The sequence below is a fragment of the Dipteris shenzhenensis genome, chromosome 1, assembly GCF_047967505.1.
Source record: "Dipteris shenzhenensis isolate YYH24624 ecotype China chromosome 1, Dip_SZ_1.0, whole genome shotgun sequence".
NCBI classification, from domain to species: domain Eukaryota; kingdom Viridiplantae; phylum Streptophyta; class Polypodiopsida; order Gleicheniales; family Dipteridaceae; genus Dipteris; species Dipteris shenzhenensis.
This window is the reverse complement of record NC_141596.1, coordinates 68,124,285-68,145,765: the sequence shown is the minus strand read 5'-3', so window position 1 is coordinate 68,145,765 and position 21,481 is coordinate 68,124,285. Positions and strand designations below refer to the sequence as shown.

The 21,481-nt window shown below is 42.0% G+C and overlaps 2 protein-coding genes across 4 annotated transcripts in view; both read left to right on the top strand.

Moving 5' to 3' along the window:
- The window catches only part of LOC147906272 (ribosome biogenesis regulatory protein (RRS1) family protein), a 39,560-nt gene extending 27,003 nt beyond the window's left edge, over positions 1–12,557 (top strand). The window contains exons 6-9 of the mRNA XM_087377587.1: positions 10,682–10,808; positions 11,232–11,415; positions 11,617–11,730; positions 11,814–12,557. Of these exons, the coding sequence (XP_087233713.1) occupies positions 10,682–10,808; positions 11,232–11,415; positions 11,617–11,730; positions 11,814–11,963 (575 nt within the window). The 3' untranslated portion in view covers positions 11,964–12,557. The remainder of the gene's footprint in view (positions 1–10,681; positions 10,809–11,231; positions 11,416–11,616; positions 11,731–11,813) is intronic.
- LOC147906271 (uncharacterized) lies at positions 12,261–13,199 on the top strand. 3 transcript variants are annotated; one of them, XM_087377607.1, is made up of 2 exons: positions 12,261–12,412; positions 12,679–13,199. In XM_087377607.1, exons 1-2 carry the CDS (start codon positions 12,261–12,263, stop codon positions 12,743–12,745), a joined length of 219 nt encoding a protein of 72 aa, XP_087233733.1. In that variant the 3' UTR covers positions 12,746–13,199. The 3 variants fall into 3 exon arrangements, with proteins under 3 accessions (XP_087233733.1, XP_087233724.1, XP_087233738.1); XM_087377598.1 differs by having other exon boundaries at positions 12,572–13,199; XM_087377612.1 differs by having other exon boundaries at positions 12,546–13,199.
- The last annotated feature ends 8,282 nt before the right edge of the window (positions 13,200–21,481 follow it).

Genomic DNA, 21,481 nt, shown 5'->3' with positions numbered 1-21,481 from the left:
AAACAAAACTTTTATGAAAAACAAAAGGAAGACATACTTAGCAAGCAAAGCAACAGTTATGTTGTCATCAGTGCCCAAGCAAAAGCAGCTATACTAGGTTTCTAAAGACTCGCGGAGTCTCTTGGGCAAACCCAGTTCTTACTAAAATACATCAAATAAACAAAAGAGAAAGAAAACAAGAAATAAAGAAGAAAGAAGAAGGTGACTAAGCAAAAATAAACAAGTAAGTCAAGAAATAAAATCTTCCAAAAAAGTGGAATTAACTCTCTCTCTCTCTCTCTTTTAAAACATACAAAGCTAAATGGACAGTTAGGTGCCCATAAGCACTGTTAGATGTGTGTTTGGAGTGGATTGAGCTCGACTCATTTGGTAGGTATGATGGAGATAATCTAGGAGTGATTTATGGATCACGAGATGCTCTCTTGAGCTCATGTGTGATGTCATCTACCTTTGTATTGAGCCTATTTAGAGGCTTCTCTTTCTGAATGAGATTATCTATTGCATTTCGTGTTCATCACTTCATCCCTTTCAGCTATGTTTATCTTCAACCCTCCATAGCTACTCTCAATTTGTTACATTTGGTATCAGAGCAAGGTTCCGTGCTTGAACAGCCTATGAGGATTTGCTGAAGAGAACACCGTGGATTTGAAGCTATTGATCGGAGTCCTACAGCAGGAAGGTGTCGAAAGCTGAGTTGAGATGATTTGACTCAATAAGGGGGTGCATATTTGTTGTCCTGTTGTTGTTTTTGATAATCTCAAATTAGTCATCATGGGTTTGATCTTCAACGGAAATTGGCGAAGCAACGTAGCAGTTTATTGCAATTTTATGTACAGGCAGCTTTGATCGACAGAAGTAGTATTGACTCAGAAGTAGTATTGACTCTACTCGAGCATGCTGTCTTATTCATTAAAGCACATTTTGTCACGACGTTCTTTTGTGTTGGAGTCGACTATCTTCAAGATTTTTCATGCGTCTGTACTCTGGAGTATGTCGACAGATTTTTGCAAGGTTAATTATGCTGAGTGACGTCTGCTATCTACAAGCATTTCTAGCTTATGACAGTTTTTCACCCTTTCGCGTCTTCTCTCGAATCAATGCAACCTCTCTCTTAGTTCCAAAGCGCTCGTGACGGAATATTTGGGCCTGCTTCAAACTTTTGTGCTGATATCGTACATTGATCTGTCCACATTCTACGCTGCTTCTATGGTCCTGAGCGGCTTGTCATCTAGCTTTCAGCAACCAGCTGCTGTAGTTCGTTTTCGGCTCTTTCTCAGCAACCACATATGTTTCACATGCGACTACTTTTGTGAATCTGAGGTTTGGCATCCTTCCTTCATTCCACGAGACCTGATAACAAGGAAGTTTTGAAGTTGATAGCTTCATTTAATCGCAAAAGTGTGATCTTAAGAAGCAGACTCAAAGCTGCTCACTCATGCTGCATGATCGATTGGAAAACTCTACGGCACTTCTGTGTATTTTTGGAGTCTTCCCAAAAGTATAAAGCCTACCTATTTCAAGTGCAGCTGCTTGGTTTCTCTTTGCAGTCGAGAGTTTTTTTTAGCAATCAGAGGCATTAATGAATGGTTTCTCAGAGTTCCGATTGTGAAGGTTTGGCTCACACAACCCATAGTTGACACCAGTGTTTCTCTGCACAGTTAAAAGGAGCAGATGAGGGTTGCTAGCCACTGCTACTCTCTAATGATTTGGAAGTTTCGTCTTCTTTTATTGGTCATGGTTGTGTTCGACCAGCCAAGCAAGAAAACCCATTTTGTTGTTGTGCCCAACATCAGCTTATCATCTCTGAGCTGCACCAAAAATCACGTTATGTTGCCCTGCTCAGATCAGGTTTCCAAAAAGGAAGCAAAACCAGAAATTGCCACTGCCAATTTACTTTCAGTTGATGTGCCTCCACAAGATGAGGCCTCCTATGAAGATTATGCTTTTTTCATCTCCATATATGCTCCAGATCTCTGTTTTTAATGTTGAGTCAAGGTACTCAGCCTGGATAGTCCTCCAAAATGAATGAAAATAAACTATTGTGTTTTGTGTGTTTTGTAAACACCTCTGGTCACCTTATGATGTAGGCCATGTGTATGTTTTGTTCCATGGTACCTCCTGCAGACATTGTGTGCATGTACATGCAGGGGAGATAACCATTGGAAGGTCTGTTTGTATCCCTTTTTGTTTACCTTACACCCAAGGGAACCCTTGCTAGCATGAGAACCTAGCCATAGATTTATCCTTGACCACCATGAGATGGCATGAGAAACTATGAGACTAGATGTATCCTTGACATAGCCTGAGGCATTCCCTTGAGGGGGGGTTTGTTGGGATATCTCAAGGTGTATGCCTCAGGCACACCTTAGGTTCTATGTGTGTCTGCTAGAGGCACAGTTAGGTGCCCATAAGCACTGTTAGATGTGTGTTTGGAGTGGATTGAGCTCGACTCATTTGGTAGGTATGATGGAGATAATCTAGGAGTGATTTATGGATCACGAGATGCTCTCTTGAGCTCATGTGTGATGTCATCTACCTTTGTATTGAGCCTATTTAGAGGCTTCTCTTTCTGAATGAGATTATCTATTGCATTTCGTGTTCATCACTTCATCCCTTTCAGCTATGTTTATCTTCAACCCTCCATAGCTACTCTCAATTTGTTACATGTATCGCTTCCTACAAAGAGGCAAAATTACAATCCTAAATTAGAAAGCACAAGCATTCTCAATCAAACTCTCTTTTGAAACTAAAAGAAAAACGGGCTATTCAGCTTCCCGCTTTTTATTTTCAGCTTATGTTCAATCATTCTAAACATACCTAAGGCTGATACACCATAGATAAAAGACTTCATATCTACGAGCATTTGCAGCATGTTGCTAAGGTTTTGGAGATTCTCAGGTTGCACCAGTTATGTGCCAAACCTTCTAAGTGTTCTTTCATGGTGCAAAGGGTGGAGTACTTGGGTCACATCATCTCACCTGAGGGTATCTCAGTGGATCCAGTAAAAGTGCAAGTGGTAAAGCAATGGCCAACACCTTCAAATCTCACGCAGTTAAGGGGTTTTCTTGGTTCAACTTCTTTCCACAGAAGATTTATAAGGCATTATGCCATGTGGAGTGTATCTTTAAGTTGCATGGCCTTCCATAGGAGATTGTGAGTGATAGGGATTTGGACTACTTTTTGTTTAGCCTTCTCTTTTAGTGCTAGCCTTTGTCATGGCTAAGTTTGCCCTTCACCTCCGGAGTGCCAACAGAAACTCAGTATGAAGACTTTGTATAAATGGATGCTGAAGTATGTGTGGGTGCGTGGATTTGTATGTGTGAGAGCATATTTTTATACTATGGTATACACCCACTGTTGGGCGCTGATGACGTCAGTGGGGATGTCATAGTAGCTAGCTAGTCCCTGCAATGCGTGATGGAGTTTATGGTTTTCAATCTTATGAGTGACTATGGTGAGATTGAAACTGCACTATGTTGTGTTTTTAGAGGATGAGTTTGGGAATGTTCCCGGATTCATCTAGGTATATGAACCTCTAAGAAGGCGATTGGATACTTCTTAAGTTTGAGAAAGCTGGACTTAGAAAGATGAATAGAAAAGAAAAGAAAAGGTATACCCAACGGTGCTCCTAGATACTATGGGCCATTCTAGGTTGGTGGACCGTAAATAAAGTCACATATCGACTAAAGCTACTAGAGACTTGGAATATTGACAATGCTTTTTAGGTGATTCTTTAAAAGTAGTATGTAGGACCAAAATCCACGGAACCAATTCAAGGTGACCCACCGGAGATAGAAGAGATGGAGGAGATCCTGCAACCAAAACAGATTGTATATAATTCAGAGAAGAAAGGACCTAGAGACATGGTTATCCTTAGGTAGCTTGTTAAGTTCAAGAACTATGAGGCACTTGATGCCAAGGGGTAGATGAGGAGTTATTTTCGAAGTATCCTCAAGTTTAAGCTTCTCAGTTGAAGGCAATTGATTAGAAGCTGAGGGGATGTCAATAATTAGAAGGAATCTTTATTAGATTGACTTCGGAATTAAATAAAGTTGACTCTTGTTAACTAGAATAAGTTTTATTTACTTTGCATTGGTAAAGAGAATTGTTGGGATGCCCACAAGGGACTAAGATTAGTCCAAGAACTAGAATGCATGCATTTCACTTTCCCGAATTGAATGCCACTAATTAGTCTTTGATGCCTCTCTTAGTGGCAAATTAACCTAAGCTACGATCTCTAATCTAATCCTCGGCCATACTCAGCCCCCTTAGATCGCTTAGCTGCGCCCCTTACCCCTCTCTTCTGTCTCGCTTTTGCCTCACTCAGCCACCCCCTTTCCCTCTCCTTCGCTCATGCATCATGCAACAACCCCTGCCCCCTCCCTCCTCTCTCTCCCTTCGTCCCTCCGCCTCTGTCACTCCGCTCAAAGGGCCTTTCTTTCTCTCCCCTAAATCTCTCTCCCTCATTATCTCACTCGTTGGCAAGAAGCAAAGGCAGCCATATATCAACAATTGAAGCCGTGGAGTAGAGGCAGCGTTATATCAACGATTGAGGCAGTTGGAAGTTTCACGAAGATAGAGCCTTAGAGAATTCAAAGTGCACCGCCTCAATTTTTCAAAAGATAACCTATGAGGAATTTCTGAACATTGTGGGGACCTATTGCGTTAAGTGTTGAAAATGTTTATTGAATGTGTAGGACCAAGAAGAGTGCCAAAAAGCCGAAAATCAAGAGGCACGTCCAAAAAGAAGGTATGTTTTTAGAGGATGAGTTTGGGAATGTTCCTGGATTCATCTAGGTATAGGCACGTCTAAAAAGAAGGTCCCACAAGAGCCAAAGCACAAGAACAAGTGGCGCCCCACTTTATGGAGGGCCCACTAGTGTCAAAAGCCCATAAAAGGCACCTCACTCGGAGAAAAAGTGCTTTCTTTATGGAGCTAGCTTTATTAAAATTAACCTATTCTAGGGTGGAAAGCAAGTCTAGCTTTTGGAAAAGCACAAGCTACGCCTAGGCTATAAAAGAAGAGCCCCTGAGCTTAAGTTATTGCTTAGCTTCATACTCCCTCTATGAGCCAACTAGTTGTACAAAGTTGTTGTATTTCAATAAAGACCTTCGCGGGAGGGGGGACAGCCGTTCTTTCTAGCCCCTTGTACTGTCTTCCTCCTTTTCCAGCCACCCCTCTGCTACCTCTCCCTCTCTTCCTTTGCCCCAACCAACTCCTCTCTCGCTCAGCCCCGCTCACTTAGCCCCCGCTCACCTCTCCCGCTTGCTCAGCCCCCGCTCAGCTCAGCCCTGGTTCCTCGCTCAGCCCCCACTCTGGCTCAGCACCCCCCTCCCCCCTTCGCTCAGCTCTCCTCGCTCAGCCTCTCCCTCCCGTAGCCTCTCCGCCCCCCCTCTCGTAGCCTCTCCACCTCCCCTCCCGTAGCCTCTCCGCCTCCCCCCTCGTGTAGCCTCTCCAACCCCCCTCTCGTAGCCTCTCTGCTAGCCCCCTCCCCCTCCCTCCTATCCCTACCTGCTCCCGCTCCTGTCTGTACCTGTACCTGCTCCCGTTTGGCTCCCATTCGCTCTCGCTCCCGTCCATACCCGCTCTCGTCTGTACCTGCTCTCGCTCCCGCTCCCGTCCGTACCCGTATGCCCGTACCTCTTGCTCCCGTTCCGCTTCTACTCCTTGATCACCTAGCTGGTTGTAGCAAGCTCTTGAATTAGGAACCCCTAGCTGGGCTGAAACCCCAGCCCAACTAGGGGGTTAGCTCAGCCAGGAGGTAACAGGAGATATGGCCAGCAAAACATGGCCCAGCCTACCTTCATCCTCTTCAAAAACTCCTTCCACTCCAGCAGCCTCCAGTAACAAAGCCAGATACTCCACAGTGGCAGCCAGGACGCCTTCCCCGTATGCACATATATATGAACGAGGTGGTCTTTTTGACCGACCAATTCTTGGATATCATGAACAAATTTACTTCCTACAGGATTAAGTGAGAGAGCTAAGGATGCAGCTAACGGATGCCATAGCTAGAATTCAAGTCTTGGAAGGACCTGGTAAGAAGGAAGTCATTGACGATGTTATAAAGTCATGCAATGCTTCCCCTCCTACCCCCCAACTAGTCTCTGCAGTCAAGAATCTAGTTCATACTGAAATGCAGACAGCCAAGCAAGAAGTGACTGTGGAGTTTGATGCAAAGGTCAACAAAGCTGATATTTAGGAAGAGACTAAAGAACATGCAGCTAGAAAGGTTAATGCTTTGAAAATCAGATTTGGGAGGCTTCCAGAGGGATGGTATAAAGAAGATGAATCTTTTAGTGATACCTTAGCACATGTCGAAACAGCTATGCCTATTGTTGACTGGACAGCAGATGCCGATGACAATCCTTACAACCCAGATGATGACGGTGAAGCTCGAGTAGTTCATATCGGTCAACGTAATGGCCATGCTATCATTACGTTCAACTCACGAGACATACGTATAAAAGTTATGCGCAATCTCACAAGCTGAAAGGGACGAAGATATGGATAGCCGAGGAACTCACCAAGGCTCAACTGAAATCAGAATTCATTCAGAACCTTGGACCAAGGATCTAGGCTAAACCGCAGTTATTCAAGCATTTGTTCCTATCAATTGCAATTTATCTAGAAGCGATCTTTCAATTTCTGATCTCAAACAAGTGCCAAACTTTCCAAAACTGACGAAAATTGTTCTAACTCCTAAAGGTGTTGATGGAGAGACAGAGAAAGTCGTGAGGAGACAGAAAACTGTTGCCAGCAGCCGGCAGCCAATCTGTGCTACCTTCACACGTCATAGTTGCCTTCTCCATGGATGCTCGAGGCTCCAATCTTCATGGAAGAGCCAAGTAAGGAACCACCTCAGGAGCGTCCAGCTGACTCTTCACCACCCCTTGGAGGTTTACCACACACATCTCAAATGCTAAAGCTAACACTAATTGCTTCCGCAGATATGCAACATGCACTTCATTGCGAATGTGATACAAAGAGGCTTTTTTATCCCACGCACCCTTTGCAGTCCCACAAGACCTGATGTGAGGGATTATCATTTTCTGAACAGCTAAGGCATAAGCTTTAGTAGTTCTTCTATCCCATCTGATCTGTTCTTGTGTCGGAGGCATTGGGGAAGCAGTGGCAGAAGATGAAGAGTAAACAACATTACCCCCACCCGTCGTCGTGGGTGTAGTTGTAGGAGGTGCTTGTGACGGAATTTTTATTGCAAAACCTGCAATGGTGTTCCACAAGTTCTTGGCCGCCAACACATGACGCATCATGTATGACCACATGGGGTAGTTGGTGTCATCAAGCTTGTCATTAGGAGCAAGCATGCCAAAAAGGTAATGTTGCTTGCTATTGCAGATATGGCACAAATGCAAAGAACCCAAAGAAAACTGATTGAAATGTCTGATATCCTTTCGGAAATAATCTGCAAATAAAAACTGCAAGGCACAAGGGAAAATGTACCAGCGAAAGGGCAAGGCAAGCCCCAATTCTTTACAGAAAAGCTTGCACAACAAGTGCAGCACACACATGCAGAATCCACTGCACATCAAACACTACTGAACTGGTCCGCCCAGTCTGAATCAGCAAAACAGAGCTAAACTGAACCTCAAACAGAAGCTCACAGTCTGAGTAAACCAGTACCAATCGAAAGGTGTTTCTGTCTTAAAAGAGAGCTGAATTCCCAAATGCCCAGAGGCAAGAGTCTCCTAAAATGTACCTGACAAGGGGTTTTTATGGCTGTCAAGGTTCTGAATCAGCAGTTGTGCAGCTCAGAAGTGCTGCAGCAGAAGTCGCAGAGCAAAGATGGGCTCAGGAGCACTTTAAAAGCAGCTGCATAGCAAGGGAATGGCTCCAGGCAGCTGAGAACAGCTTCTGCAGAAGGCGATAGGGCTTCAGCTATGCTCCAGAACAGCACTAGACAGCTCCAAACTGCTCCAAAATGAGTCGCAGCTGTGCAGGTTGCTGATGGCGGCTGAACCTGGAAAGGTCATTTGGGGAGGTGTTCTTTTTTACGCAATGGAAGTCTTCCAAAATGACTGGAAATGGACACGGCTGGTCTGGAACTCTGCTTTGATACCGCTGAAGGGTCGAGGAGAAGCAATGGAGCAGAAAAATTGAAGTTGGAGAGCTGAAAAACGAGCTGTGTTGTTGCAGCTGCTCTCAAGTGCAAGACAAAGTACAGGTGAAAGTGATGGGACATCACTTTGAGTGCTAACCCTAAAATAGCTTGGCGAACCCATGGGGCAAAAATCAAGTTATAGGGTTGAATTTATCCTAATGGTGCACACTAGCATACTAACTAGCCTACAAGGCTGTATCAGGGGCTAAAACCTAATAGGTTGTAATATGGACAAACTTGTATGATAGTAGTCAAGTTCCTAGTACAGCTGGATTTTGCAAAAGTTTTTTTCAAAGAGTGCCGTCCAAAAAACGAGCAAGAAAAGTCTTGGGAGATATGTGCCTCATAGATAGCTGACTCTTTGTATTATTTTCAAAGTTGTTAAAAAGGTACTTTTTCTTGGGACAAGAAAAGGCATGGCATGGAAGATGCTTGTTTAATGTCTTAGAGGTGAAGTAGAGGAATTTTGCTTTTATGGACCAGGTTGCTTTTATGGACCGGGTTTCCTATTCAAATTTCTGGATGGTGAACTATATTGTGGGGCTTATTAAACCCTGGTATGCATTGAAGGTCAGCCAACATGAATAGCATGTGTTTTCACTAGTCTTTCAGGTTTCATAAATAGGAGCTAGGTCTTTTCACTAGCCGTGTAGGTTTCATGTCTATTATTTATACGGAAATCCAACTGCCAAGGCCAGGCTAAGGCATTCCCCAGTGTTTTTATGACCAACTGAAAGCTGACAATGCATTCCACAAGGCATCCAGCTTGCTAAGGTGGCAGTCCCCCAAACCAATGTCCAGCCTCTCAAGGCGACAATGCAGCAACACATATCCCAAAATGCACAAGTGGCCTCAAGGCAGGATGAAACTCACAACACAGTCTCTTTGGCATTAGTCTAGGCACACCCTCTGTGTCTGTGTCTCTTGCTACAGCCCGAATGGCCAGGAGAGAAATTCGGACAATAAAGGAGCAATAACAAGCTTCAAAAGTGATCAAAAGCTTACAAATGAAGGTGAGACCGGTTGTACTTGCTGTCCATGGAAGAGGGGCGATCTCTGGCCTCGCACCTATCCTCTGTCCAAGCCCCCAGCAATGCATAGGTGCCCTCAGTCACGAGCAAATGAAGGAACAGCAGCAATGGGATTGAATCAGCTTCCACGGGCATCAACCACCTCCCAGGTACTCTGTTCGAGGCTGGAACACCTCTAGGAGGCAGCATGTCCATAGAGCAAGAGGCAGCAGCACGAAATGGGCAGCTAGGAGAGGGAGAGAGATCAGAAGTTGGTGTAGAAATGAGCACGGGTAGGAGAGGGAAATCCGTACAGCCAGCAATGAGCCTCGATAATGTTAGTTAGAAGTATTTTGGTTTCACATATCTAAATATTTATAAGTCATTTTGTATTTCTAGAATGTTCTAGAAAGTTCTAGAGGTTACCCAGAATATTCTAGAAGCTTCCAGAAATGTTCTAGAACTTTACAAAGATATTTTCAATGTAATATCTAGATACTTTGTTTGTAGAATCTTCTAGCACTTGTAAAGATATTCTGTAGAATATAGATCTATCTAGATCTATCTATGAAGATATCTTGTAACATCTCTCCCTATAAATAAGGGAGATGACTCAGACTTTTACTTGCCCCGTGCCATTGTTGTACCTTAGTCTGCTGCAATACAAATCTTCTTTTGTACCTCCCTTCCATCTCCTATCACCATCTCCCTCTCCTACTTTGCTTCTCTCACTTCCTGACTCTCTCTACTCCCTTTCTACTCCTTTCCTAACAAGTAAGCGTGAAAATAAGTTGTACAATTAGCAAATGGCCTCAGTTTGTGTGCAGCAGAGCTGTACAATCAGTAAATGGCCTCACTTTGTGTGCAGCAGAGCTGCACAGTCAAGGAATCTGCCTTGAAATGCGTATACCAGATCTGTATAGTCACACAGGGACCTCGAATTGGGTCCAGGAAAAGCTGCACAGCCAGAGAACAAGCCTCGAGATACGTGGCAACAAAAGTTGTACAGCCTCATAAATGCGTGAAGATGCTCATGGGCAGCAAGAGAGGATTCTGTACATCAAAGGAGTAGACTCACGAATGCAAGTTAGAGAGAAAACAGGGTGCATGCAAGTACATGCATTAAATGGGCTGCCACGTGGCTCATTAAAGCCTCTAACCCACTCTCCAACGTCTTGGGCCCAACATTTTGGGCCCTCTTATTCCTTGCCTTGGTCTAGCACTTGACCTAGTAGGTGCACTTAGAATTAGACCCTACTTTAACATTAGTTCCTAGGGACTTTTAGGAGTTTCGCACTTCCCCTAGGCTAGTCCCCTAGGCTAGTCCCCAAAGCCAAGGTAGTCACAGTTTATTTGCCAACAAAAATCACGTCCTGTGACATACTCATTTGTCTTTATCTGAACTCATCCATTTCTATGCACAGTACGTATGTTGGAACTGTTTTGTCTGTGAGGTATGGTGTTTCTGTCCTGCTTTGATACTGCTATGTTTAAGATGGTTGTTCTTAGCACTCTCTCTTTTGCACCTTTTTTGGGGGACCATTTCAGAACCAGGCTCAGATCCATTTAGTCAAAGACGGGCTGAGAAGAAATCACGTGTGGTGAAGCAAGAAAAGAACCAGTTGGAGAACTTGAAAAGGGCTGCAAAATTTGGTGGCAAGGCTGCATTGCCGAGGTATGCCTCTTCTTTTGTCCTTCGTGCATCGTAAGGGCATGTAAGGAGCCTCATCTTGTCTTTTATAATTAAATCTTAGATCTGATATGTGTGGTAAGGTTTATGAGTACAATGCTAGCAGTATCTTGATAGGTTGGATTGTAACTTGTGTGCGCTTGTTTTACATGTGCGTGTGTGTGCATGCACACATGTGTACGCGATTACACACGTGCCTGTGTGTATCTCCGTTTATCTTATAACTTCATCTTGTGCAATGACATTTACTGCACACAAGCAACAAGGTTTTTTGGGTTAAATTTTGTGTTGCACTGTATTTCATTGAATCCATCTTTCTAAATATTTAATGTTGTGCAAATCATGAGATCCCCCTCAAGTAATTTACACATTTTTTAAAAATTGCGTATGATATGCCTCTGGTGGCAGCACTGTGCAGTTGGCTGCAACTAGCCTGCCCATAACAGGCACAAAAGAGGCTCCAAGGAAGATGAATAAAGGTGAGATAGGTTTTGCAGCTGGCCTTGCCAGCACTGCCACAGCAAGTGGAGGCAAGTTTGATCGCAAGTTAGCTGGAGAAAAAGAGCCCAAACACACAGGAAAGTACAGGAAGGTATATTTTCATAATGACCCTTGTTTTAAAACCTTTTTTTTTTTTGAACCGAACATTGAAAGAAGTCTTCTTCGAATGCATGTTATGCAATTGCAAAGAGTGGTAACTCTGCTTCTCGTCTTCCCCTTTGCTCTCTTGAAGGGGATGCACTAGAGGATATAGATTTTGATGCTTAATTGTGTTTCGTTATATCATGTCCAGTTTCTCCCAGTTGCTGAAGGATCAGGGATTGGGCTTCAGGAAAAGCAGCAATTTGAAAGAGTGCTGAATAAAGTATTGGCCCAGAATAATCATGACATAGTTGATGTAAACAAGGTGATAGTATGGATAGCAGCTTCTGACTATGTGCCTGTCTTGTGTTTTGGATTTGTGAGAGTGACCTTCTCTTTGCTGTGCAGGCTGTAAGCGTTTACAATGTGGAGGCAGAGAAGCAAGCTCACAAGGCAAAAGGGGAGGCAGGCAAGAAGAAAAAGTGGGCTCCAAAGAGAAAAATGGGCAAAAAGCAACCCCAGAAGTTTGGTAGAAAGGTCGCACCAAAGGGGAAATAAAGATAGAAGTACCAAGATAGAAGTACCGCTTACGAGTTCTGCTTGTTGCAACAAATTGCAGGGGATGCTTCGGCTATGAAGTATTTGTGTTTGGTGCAGAATCTCCGTAGTCAGTGGAACTTTTTCAGAAGATACGTTTCACTTCTGGAGATACTTCACTCAGCAATTTTATCAGTTTCTTGTTGTATTTGATGTACAAGTTGTGTGAGTCACCACGTGCAACTTATTGGTAGCCTGGTTTACAAGATGCAATTTCAGTCCTTACATTATGAGTGTGGTAAGGGTTTTTGACGATTAATGAATGGACCTTTACAAGAATCAGTTTCTCCTTTATGCAAGGACTTGAATTCTGTACATGCGGTTCAGGACATGCGGTTCAGGGCCCCGACAGTTTATGCTGTAGGACTGTTTCTTATCCAAGTAGTGGCAGCCGGAGATGTCTCTCTCAGGTGCCTCTCGGTTGTTGTGTGACTCCCGATTAGCAATCGTTCCTTTGAACTTTCCTACATTCATTTTAGGATCTCAGTTGAGGAGACTACCATGTTTGTAATCTTGGTTATCGTTTTGGAATCTCATTTTCAGGATATTCTACTACGTGTTTGTTGTAGGTCATCATTTTTACTGGAAAATGTGAGCTGTGATTTTGGGGAAGGAGTCTCGATCTTGTGGAGAAAGTGCTTTCCTTTGACAAAAGGATTTGGTCATTGTGTGCCAGGGATAACAGACTTGACCTTACTGGAAATTGTGAGCTGTACTTTTTGAGAAGGAGACTTGGTCTCTGAAGACATGGAAGGTGAGAAGTCTATGTAGCTTTTGTTTGCCCAGCTGGATCCAGTAATTCTTTGCTAGTGGGAATAGACTGGCTATTTTATTGGATGCCATAGTTGGTATCCCGTCTGTGATTCAGTCTCCTATTGATTGTCTTCGCAAGCTTATTACAGAGACCATGCGTTATTTTCCTTTGTAGATTTAATTTTTGCTCATAAGACAATTGGTCGGCCACTGCTTGAAATAGATTTAACAAATGGCTTTTAGTAGAAGCTTATTCCCCTGTACCTCATTAGAGCTATTGCTCTGACTGTGATGAAGTGGCTTTGTTCGCATGAACCTGCTTTGGATGGTGCCCATTTACTAGTTTTTTGCTGGAGGATTGCTCCAAATGGTTTGTCAATTACCATGATTGTTTTGCATCTTTAATGTAGTCCCCTTTGAACTCTTATGTATTGCTATGCTGGGAACAATTTGATATATTGCCACCTCGGGAACATTTTCAAATGCTTTGCTCAGAATTACTTCTAACTTAGCAAACTCTTCAAGTAGATCTGGTGGATTTATACCTGTGCGTCAACTCACTTCCTCATGGCTCTTTGAACAGTTGTGATCCTCAATGTCTTTGATGTATCATAGAGAGGGTATCCTGTTCCCCTTCCTAGGCAGGGGTGCCCCATGGACTTCCTGTTGTATGCCCTCTGCTCGATACCTTTGGTAAAGATTGTAAGGAAAGCTCTGCAGGATGGATTCATTAGAGGGTTGGTGGAAGGTTTGTAGATGACATGGTGGCGTTTTCGCGGGAAGATGCGGGTAGTGTGAAGACCCTATGCGACATTTTGGGTGTTTTTTTGTTAAGCTTCAAGTATGTCCCTCCAAACATTGATAAAGATCAGTGTGTAGTTAACCAAAAAACAAATATAACTTTCTTACCTTCATATTCAGAATATAGTGATCTAGCCATGCAAAATAATCGGTGCATACCCTTTGAACAGCCTATGATGGGCCATTTTTGCCAATAGCACTTGCAGCGTCAAGTTTTGAAGAACTTTGATAAGTTTTGCACATGAACTCAAAACCAGGATTAGAAAAAATATTTCATGAACGATTATGTCATTAGATTGGCTAAAATCGTGTCGCTTGTTTCCCACAGAGCAGGTAGAGTGTAGCTAGGCTTTGATACCACGGTAATGAAAATTGGAATTAGACAAGCTCATCAATTCATTATTTATAAAACCATAGAAACCAAGAATAAGGAACAAGGAGGAAAGAAGTGAGACGATGTCGGATGGGGTCCAAACTGTCTCCTTTAGATGGTGGCTCTTGTTGCCCAGATAGACTATTAAGATTGCATATTCCAAAAAGCAAAGAGCTAAAAATAGTACATCAAAAGCATTCCTTGTCCACAATTGGAGGGATTTCTCAACATAGCTTCACTAGCTCAAAATATCACAGGGCTTGAAATGCCCTCATCCACAAGTAATAAAATAACTAGCCAATCTTAATATTCATTATTTTTCAATCTTGGTCCATATTCACATAGCATGCACCGTGCGACATCTCGATCAGTACCTCGCACTAACTCCAACCCTTAAGTAGTTCCATCAACTATACTCAAGCCATAGATTACATTCTTAATTAATAATCAATTGTAAGAATCACTAAATGAATTGATCTCAATATAATTCAAAGTACAATAACCAAACATAACATTGATAACACAAGCGACATTAGTATTAACATGGAATCACCCACAATATCGACCACCTAACATAACAAGTCATAGGCAAGTTAGGCGTCCTAACTAAACTACACAGCTTTCACTAGGACCTCTGTCGCGTTCGGTGCGCTTCTATGGAACGAACACTTTGCCACACTGGATTGGAATAAAGTAGTATCTTTAGCAAGAAATATGAGATACAATTTTCGTAACATCCTTCTTGACCTAACTATTCTGTGCAATTCAAAATAACAATGCATGATGCTTTTGAATCTATTATCTTCCATTTCACTCCCTCTACATATATGATACAATCAAAACCTTCCTATCCTAGACAACTTACCATCTACAAATGATTGGAAACATCATTGTAACCCATGCAAGGGGACACTTGCATTGGACAAACTCCTTGCGTGACCTCATTATTATGCGTAACTCAAAATGACAATGCGTGGTACATCTTAATAGAAATAACTCTCACTAGGCTATGCGCACGATGCAATCATAAGATATTCATCTTATGAAGCTCATCATTCACATACGATTGGAAACATCATTTGTAACCTTGCAAAGGGGACACTTGTGGGCAAAACTCCTTGCTCAACCTCAACATCTCGTGATCAAATTGTGCTTCTAAATTGAAGTATCTTCCACTCTGCTTTCTCTACACTCCCTCTACACACCCTCTCTGCTTCCACTTTGCTTTCTCTACACACCTTCTACACATATAGTACAATCACAACATACCCATCTTAGGCAACTTATCTTCCATGTATGATAAGAAACCTATCTTCTGAAGTGCATTGCTTGATATTTCTCACAATTTAAGGAGACAACCAATTGACAACTTTTGATATGTTTTAGGTGGTGTGCAATGTTGTATAGCATAGCAATAGGTTGGTACTTTCTCTCCTCCTCATTAATTCTTCGTGTTCACTTTAAGATAGTATCCACTCACCTCTCTTACCCCCTCTCCCCTTCTTGCCTTTACCACCCCTCCCCTCTTTCTCTTTTATACTAGTTTATATAATTTCCAATTCTTCCCGATTGAGAGAACCTATTTAGGTATTAGGTTTGATGGCAAAAGTATTATTTCTATCACAATCGATGCTTTGATTTAGCCAACAGTTCTTCTTATAAGCTATAAAACCTTGAAAGTTGATGCTAGCTACATGACTTGTCTGAACACATGTCCAAACGCATGATACTTGCCAATTTTCCTATAAGTTTTGCATATTCCTTACATGTTTAAGCTCAATGAATTGTATACTTCGCCTTAAGGAAGATTCCACTAGGCACTTGATGTCTAATAAATACATGTCACATCGCTAGCTAGCCTAGGTTAGCTAGTGACTCACTTATGGGTTAAGAAAGATACTAGAGGGTGGAATTAGTAGGTTAGGGAGGGTAATCCTAATAGGAATGGAACCTATATGCTAGTCATAGTATCAGGCTATTGCTACATATAGTGTTGGCAAATTAATTAGTTATTGGATAATAGATCATGGTAAGTTAGGTCATTGCACCCCTATTAGAAGGGGCTTCTGTGGTATAAGATGAAGAGGTCTATTGATCTAGAGTCACGTTGTGTGTCTTCTATATTACCTTTAATGTGCTTGGGGTGAGTAGATGGCTTTCTTTAAAGTCCATAAATTTTGGGGGAGGAAGGAACTTTGATTTGACATGACAAGATAGTTCCTTTAGTATTTTCAAGAACGCATGTTCCTTCCATACTTCCCAGAGACCCTACATAGAGTGCATTAGTAATAGTATACATTATACTCGAAGGCTTGTGGAGTTTTAAGTGTGGATAGATGAGGTGAGCTACAAAGAGCAATAATCATCTTGTACAGAATCCCACCCAAGGCAATATGTGGATTTTACGACCTTGTATGCAGACAAACTGAAAGAACACTTGCAACAAGGTGTAGCACAATGCAGGTAGTGGACTTCTTGCTTTAGTGTGGATTTTCTAGTTAAGAGAATTTGTGGGCTATGAGTTATCTTAGAAGGCATGGTTTTTGGACTATGTTAACATTGTAACTTGGACTACATGCGATAAGAAAAGGGAGCAAAAGTTGTAGAAAGAAATAAAAGCATGATGATCATGTTGGGACATCATTGGATGAGTCATTTGAACTTGTATAATTAATTTTAACAACCAAGGCAAGTTGTTTGACTACCATGCAAGGGTACTTGAAAGGACATGCTCTCACATGTTAGCATGATTCCTCTCATATGGGATGAATTTGTAGTATTTTATTGAAAGGTAATCATTCAAGAAGGGGATGTTACTTTAACAAATTAGCAAGCTTGCACATGAATTCTCAGGGATTGGATCATTTAGCATTCAATAGTTTCATGAATTGAGTACTAAAGTCCCAAAGATAAATTCTCTTACAATTCATAAAATGCTAATAAGATAACTTCAATGGTATTATCAAAATGAAGTTCATGAAACCAAAATTTCATGTTTGGATGATACACTCTAATTCGCTAAAACCCATCATGATACTATTCCAGCCACCCTCAAATCTACAAAACTCCCCAACCAGTGGAGAAAATGGTCATTTTAAGAAGAAATGGAAATTTTCTCTCTTTTTACATTTTATACCACAAAATATCTAAGATATGGTAACATATCCCACCCAAAGGCTTTGGAGGAATGCAGTTTGCTACCGTCCTTGCTTGAGAGAAATATGGACTTGTTGCATAATTGTGGCCAGGTAGGGGACACATAGAAATATGCATGCACATGCATGGACTTGTTGCATGATTGTGGCCAAGCAGGATATCCTAAATTATAATTTCTAAGCCCTTTACCTCCTCAAGTTGGTGATGAGGACATGTCTCTCCACTTTTGGCCTTTCAAAACTGCACCATCCTGTACATCCTTCACCAATTATTGAACCCTACAACCTACTTCTATGCTTAAACCCCCTGGGATGGTTGTCTCTGATCCTTTTTTAATCAGGCCTCTTGTATTCCTATACTCATACATACTTCCCATCTCCTCTTAGTGGAATATGACATGAGGTCAATGCTACGAGTGAATATATTTGCTACCCTGAGCTCACATTAACACTTGCAAGTGACAAAAATCTTGGTACGTACTGAAAAGACAAAAAGTGAAAACAACAATTATCAAAACATAATGAAAAATTGTGTTCATGTGTGCATGCATGCATGTGTACATGCACATGTGTGCACATAAATAGCTACGCATGTGTATGTGTGTGTGTGTGTGTGCATATCTATGTGCAGTGTGCATGCATGTGCGTGTGTGGGTGTGCACATGTGTGTGTGTATGTATGTGCACAAGTGTGTGTGTGTGCGTGCGCACAAGTGCGTGTGCACATGCATTTGTGCGTGTGTATGTGCATCCATGTCTGTGCATGTGTGTGTGTGTGCATGTGTATGTGTGTGTGTGTGTGTGTGTGTGTGTGTGTGCGCATGCATGTGTGTGGCATGCATGCATGCGTGTCTACGTGTGTGCGCGCACGCAAATGTGCATGCGTGCATTTGTATGTGTGCATGCACGTGTGTGCACGTGTGCATGTGCGTGTGTGTGTAATGTGCATTTCTCAACATTTTGGTTTTCTTCATAGTGTGCTCTAACAACACCAACATTTATCCACTTGCATCTAATAGTTCTAGAATTTTCTTCATTTTCCTCTCTTTCACATGCATTAAATTTGCTAGCCAGACTTTTATTGCTTTTAGATCCTATTGTACTTGCATCATCTAATTGTCATATTTGGCCTTTGAGCTATTTTTTAGTTCTTTGTTCTTTCTACTTGTCGCTTTCCCTTATCTTTTTAAAAGTTCGCTATGATTTCTTGGAGCTACAAAGTTTGTACGAGAAAACCAAAATGCATTAAAGCTATTTATCCAAAATGAAGAAACCTCCTAACTATCACATCAACACTACTCTTGGCAATTAGCATCTAAAAATAACCTCCAAAAGATCAACTAATTTTTTTAATCATTCACTTGCATCACTTATTTAAGTTTGCCTTCGGTGATACCACTATTTTTTCCTCATTCATACACTGTCTCTCCTTCTAAGAATTGTGCTATCCCTCGTGTGCAAGTTGGCAACAAGAACTAGTTCCCCCTAATAACTAGCCACATTAGAACAATTGTAGAAATGAAGCCCTTTTTGTCCCCTACCAAGGACAGCTTCCATCCTTGTCTCCAAGAGGAGAAACTACTAGTAGTTGCCAAATATTTATTTCAATTGACTTCCAAACTTGTTTAAATATTCTCAAAATGTCTTCAACTCAAAAGTGATAAATATTATATGCTCTACCACATAGAAGACACACGTTACAAGATTCTTAACAGGCCATATGCGGCATGCTTTAATGTCTATAGCATCAAATATTTCTTCCAATTGTCTTTGAATCTTACCCAAGCCCAAAAGTGATGAATCAATACCTCATGCTCTACCACATAGAAGACTTACAAGAAAGTCAAGCTCTAAGGCACTAACAATCCTTATAAAGGGTTCACATGTACATTCACCACCTTCACCACCATGATCAATCTCTTATCTGCAAATTTGCCCACAATATCTTCTTGATCATCTTATTGCATGCTAATGGTTCCTTGTGCTCTACCACATAGAAGACTTATAAGAAAGTCAAGCTCTAAGTCACTAACAATCCTTATAAAGGGTTCACATGTGCATTCGCCACCTCGACCATGACCAATCTATTATTTGCAAATTTGTCTGCACTTTCTTCTCAAACATCTTATTGCATGCTAATGGTTCTTGCATGTTTGACTCCAGCACCACTCACCTCTACCACCTCAACCAATTCAAGGAAACTTGAGTGAGGGGCTTGTAAGGACCAACCTTGATTAAAAACAGGGGTTCATGATAACGTTCTTTGGACTAGTCATCACAAGGTTGTCATGCCACCTTTTAGATGGTCATCACAAGTTTGACATCCTTTGGAGAAGTCATCATAAGGTTGTCATGCCGCCTATGTGAGGTTGTTGGGGATTGATTTGGCATTAGGTGTGCATGGATGTTGCAACTATTGCAAAGCTCTATTGGTGAGGGTTGGGAGTCAAGATGCCTTGGGTGATTGGGTATATCTTAGAGAGGATGAAGGTGGAAGTGGGGTCTCCCTCTGCATATGTGACTCGAGTCGATGATGTTGATCCTAACCAGAACATCTAGGTAGACCCACCATTCTTTCTTCGGTTGCTTGACCATGTGGACCACATCCAACTCGATGATATATTTGTGAAGAAAATTTGAGTTGCACCCTTTTTGGTGAACGCTTGACTCTCATCACATTTCCATAGGTCCTTGACAGACTTGCATAGGTTACACCTGACTTGCATAGGTTACACCTACATTGAATGTGATTGACGGTGGTTTCCAATAGCTTTGTAATCTACTTGAGGAGAATGGTGATGTAGTCAGGCAAACAACGTATTCATTGTGGGCATCTCCAAGGCTATGATACAGTTCCATGTCCACCCATTGCTTTTCTTGGTCTGTGGCCCATTCTTTCTATGCCTTGTACTTTGTCTTTAGACCATGGTCATATGTCATACAATTGTACAAACTCATGGTAACCAATAGATAGTCCAATGAGATGACTCAAAAGAGTGGTTGGTACATGGGCATGGGCAAGAATCTCCCTGCATCAGTAGTAGCTAAAGTCCTATACCTTATCTGCATGCTCTTCTACCCTGGGATGGCTCTTATTCTTTTCTTAGAGAGTGGAATGCTTGTCAATAGCAATACATGTAATGCTTCTAGTAGGGGTTTAGCCTTGTAAACCACCTTGATTACCATGGGAGGAAATTGGTTGGTACTTGGTGATGCTTGGACAGCCAGTGGGGAGGGCTCTAGCCAATTTTTCTTAGTGTGATCTAATATTGGGGAATGTATATGTTATTTTCAGCATGACCTAGGCCTCATAAGGTGCATAAAGTGGGGTCTTTTGAGGCATCCCTACTAGTAGAGATTGGGCTTGGCCTCAGTGTGAATTTAGGGGAGGCTTGGTTGTTTTGAGCACGACCTAGGCTTTGTAAGAAAGAGAAAGTAGAGTCCTCTCAGGTAATTTTATTGTCAAAGCTTGGGCCGAGTCTCATGTGACTCAAAGTCATTGGTCAAGATCACGATCATGGAGAGGGGGCTGTATTCTATAAGGGCATTGAGAGAATACAATATCTTCTTCTTGGAGTCATATAGAACCTATTTCTTAGACTCAGCTGGCGAGTGGCCCTACCTTTATTGTGTGGTCTACTGGGAGGGAGTAAGTAGCTTTAATTTGATGGATTGATGGCATTAGAAGCTAGCCTCATCTTCTAGATCATTCAGGTTTCATTGCCTTGGTGGCTAGGATGGGAGCTTTTCAAGGACTTGGGGTGGTGTTATTAGGTCTTAAATGTGGGTCAGAATTCAAGCCTAGTCATGCCTTTGCATTTGGTACTACTCAAGTTTAGCTTGAGCAAAAAATGTTCCTTAGTCAATGCGATGATATGTGCCTACCCTATTTTTTGGATCGTTTCATCTCTAGCACATGGATCCTTTTGTTCTACATTTTGCACTTTGTCCTATAACATAGAACCTTTGCCTCTAGCTATGTTCGTTTGGACTTTGTCTCCTACCCTTTCACAATGATGGCTTCCTTGGTTGCTGTTGCTCTAGACTCGTGCTCATTGTGGATGGCATGGAGCAACTATTGATGTGATCTCAATGCTTCATTCTTCTCTTGGATCATATTTAGTTCACTCAGGTGAGCTTAGTGATGTTGCCCTATAGTGCTATCTCATCGACTCCTAGCTCTATGTTCTACACTTGGAACTTTCTCTCATGGAGTTTTCCTTTTCTACTCATAGTGCTTTAACAATTTAGGAGCACCCAATTCCTTGACATGTGTTGCATAACCCACAACATCCTAAATCCTTCTTGGCTCAACTCGTCCCAAGTATCTCAAATCTAGACTCCCATCACTAGTGTTGGCTTAAAAATAGAATAAGAAATCTTAGTTTAACATGGAAA

Excerpts from the sequence above, each read along its gene's own strand:
- LOC147906271 (XM_087377598.1), top strand. The coding sequence starts at position 12,261 with ATGAATGGACCTTTACAAGAATCAGTTTCTCCTTTATGCAAGGACTTG. Across the intron at positions 12,413-12,571 it reads GCCGGAGATGTCTCTCTCAG|GTCATCATTTTTACTGGAAA; the intron begins GTGCCTCTCGGT and ends TGTTTGTTGTAG.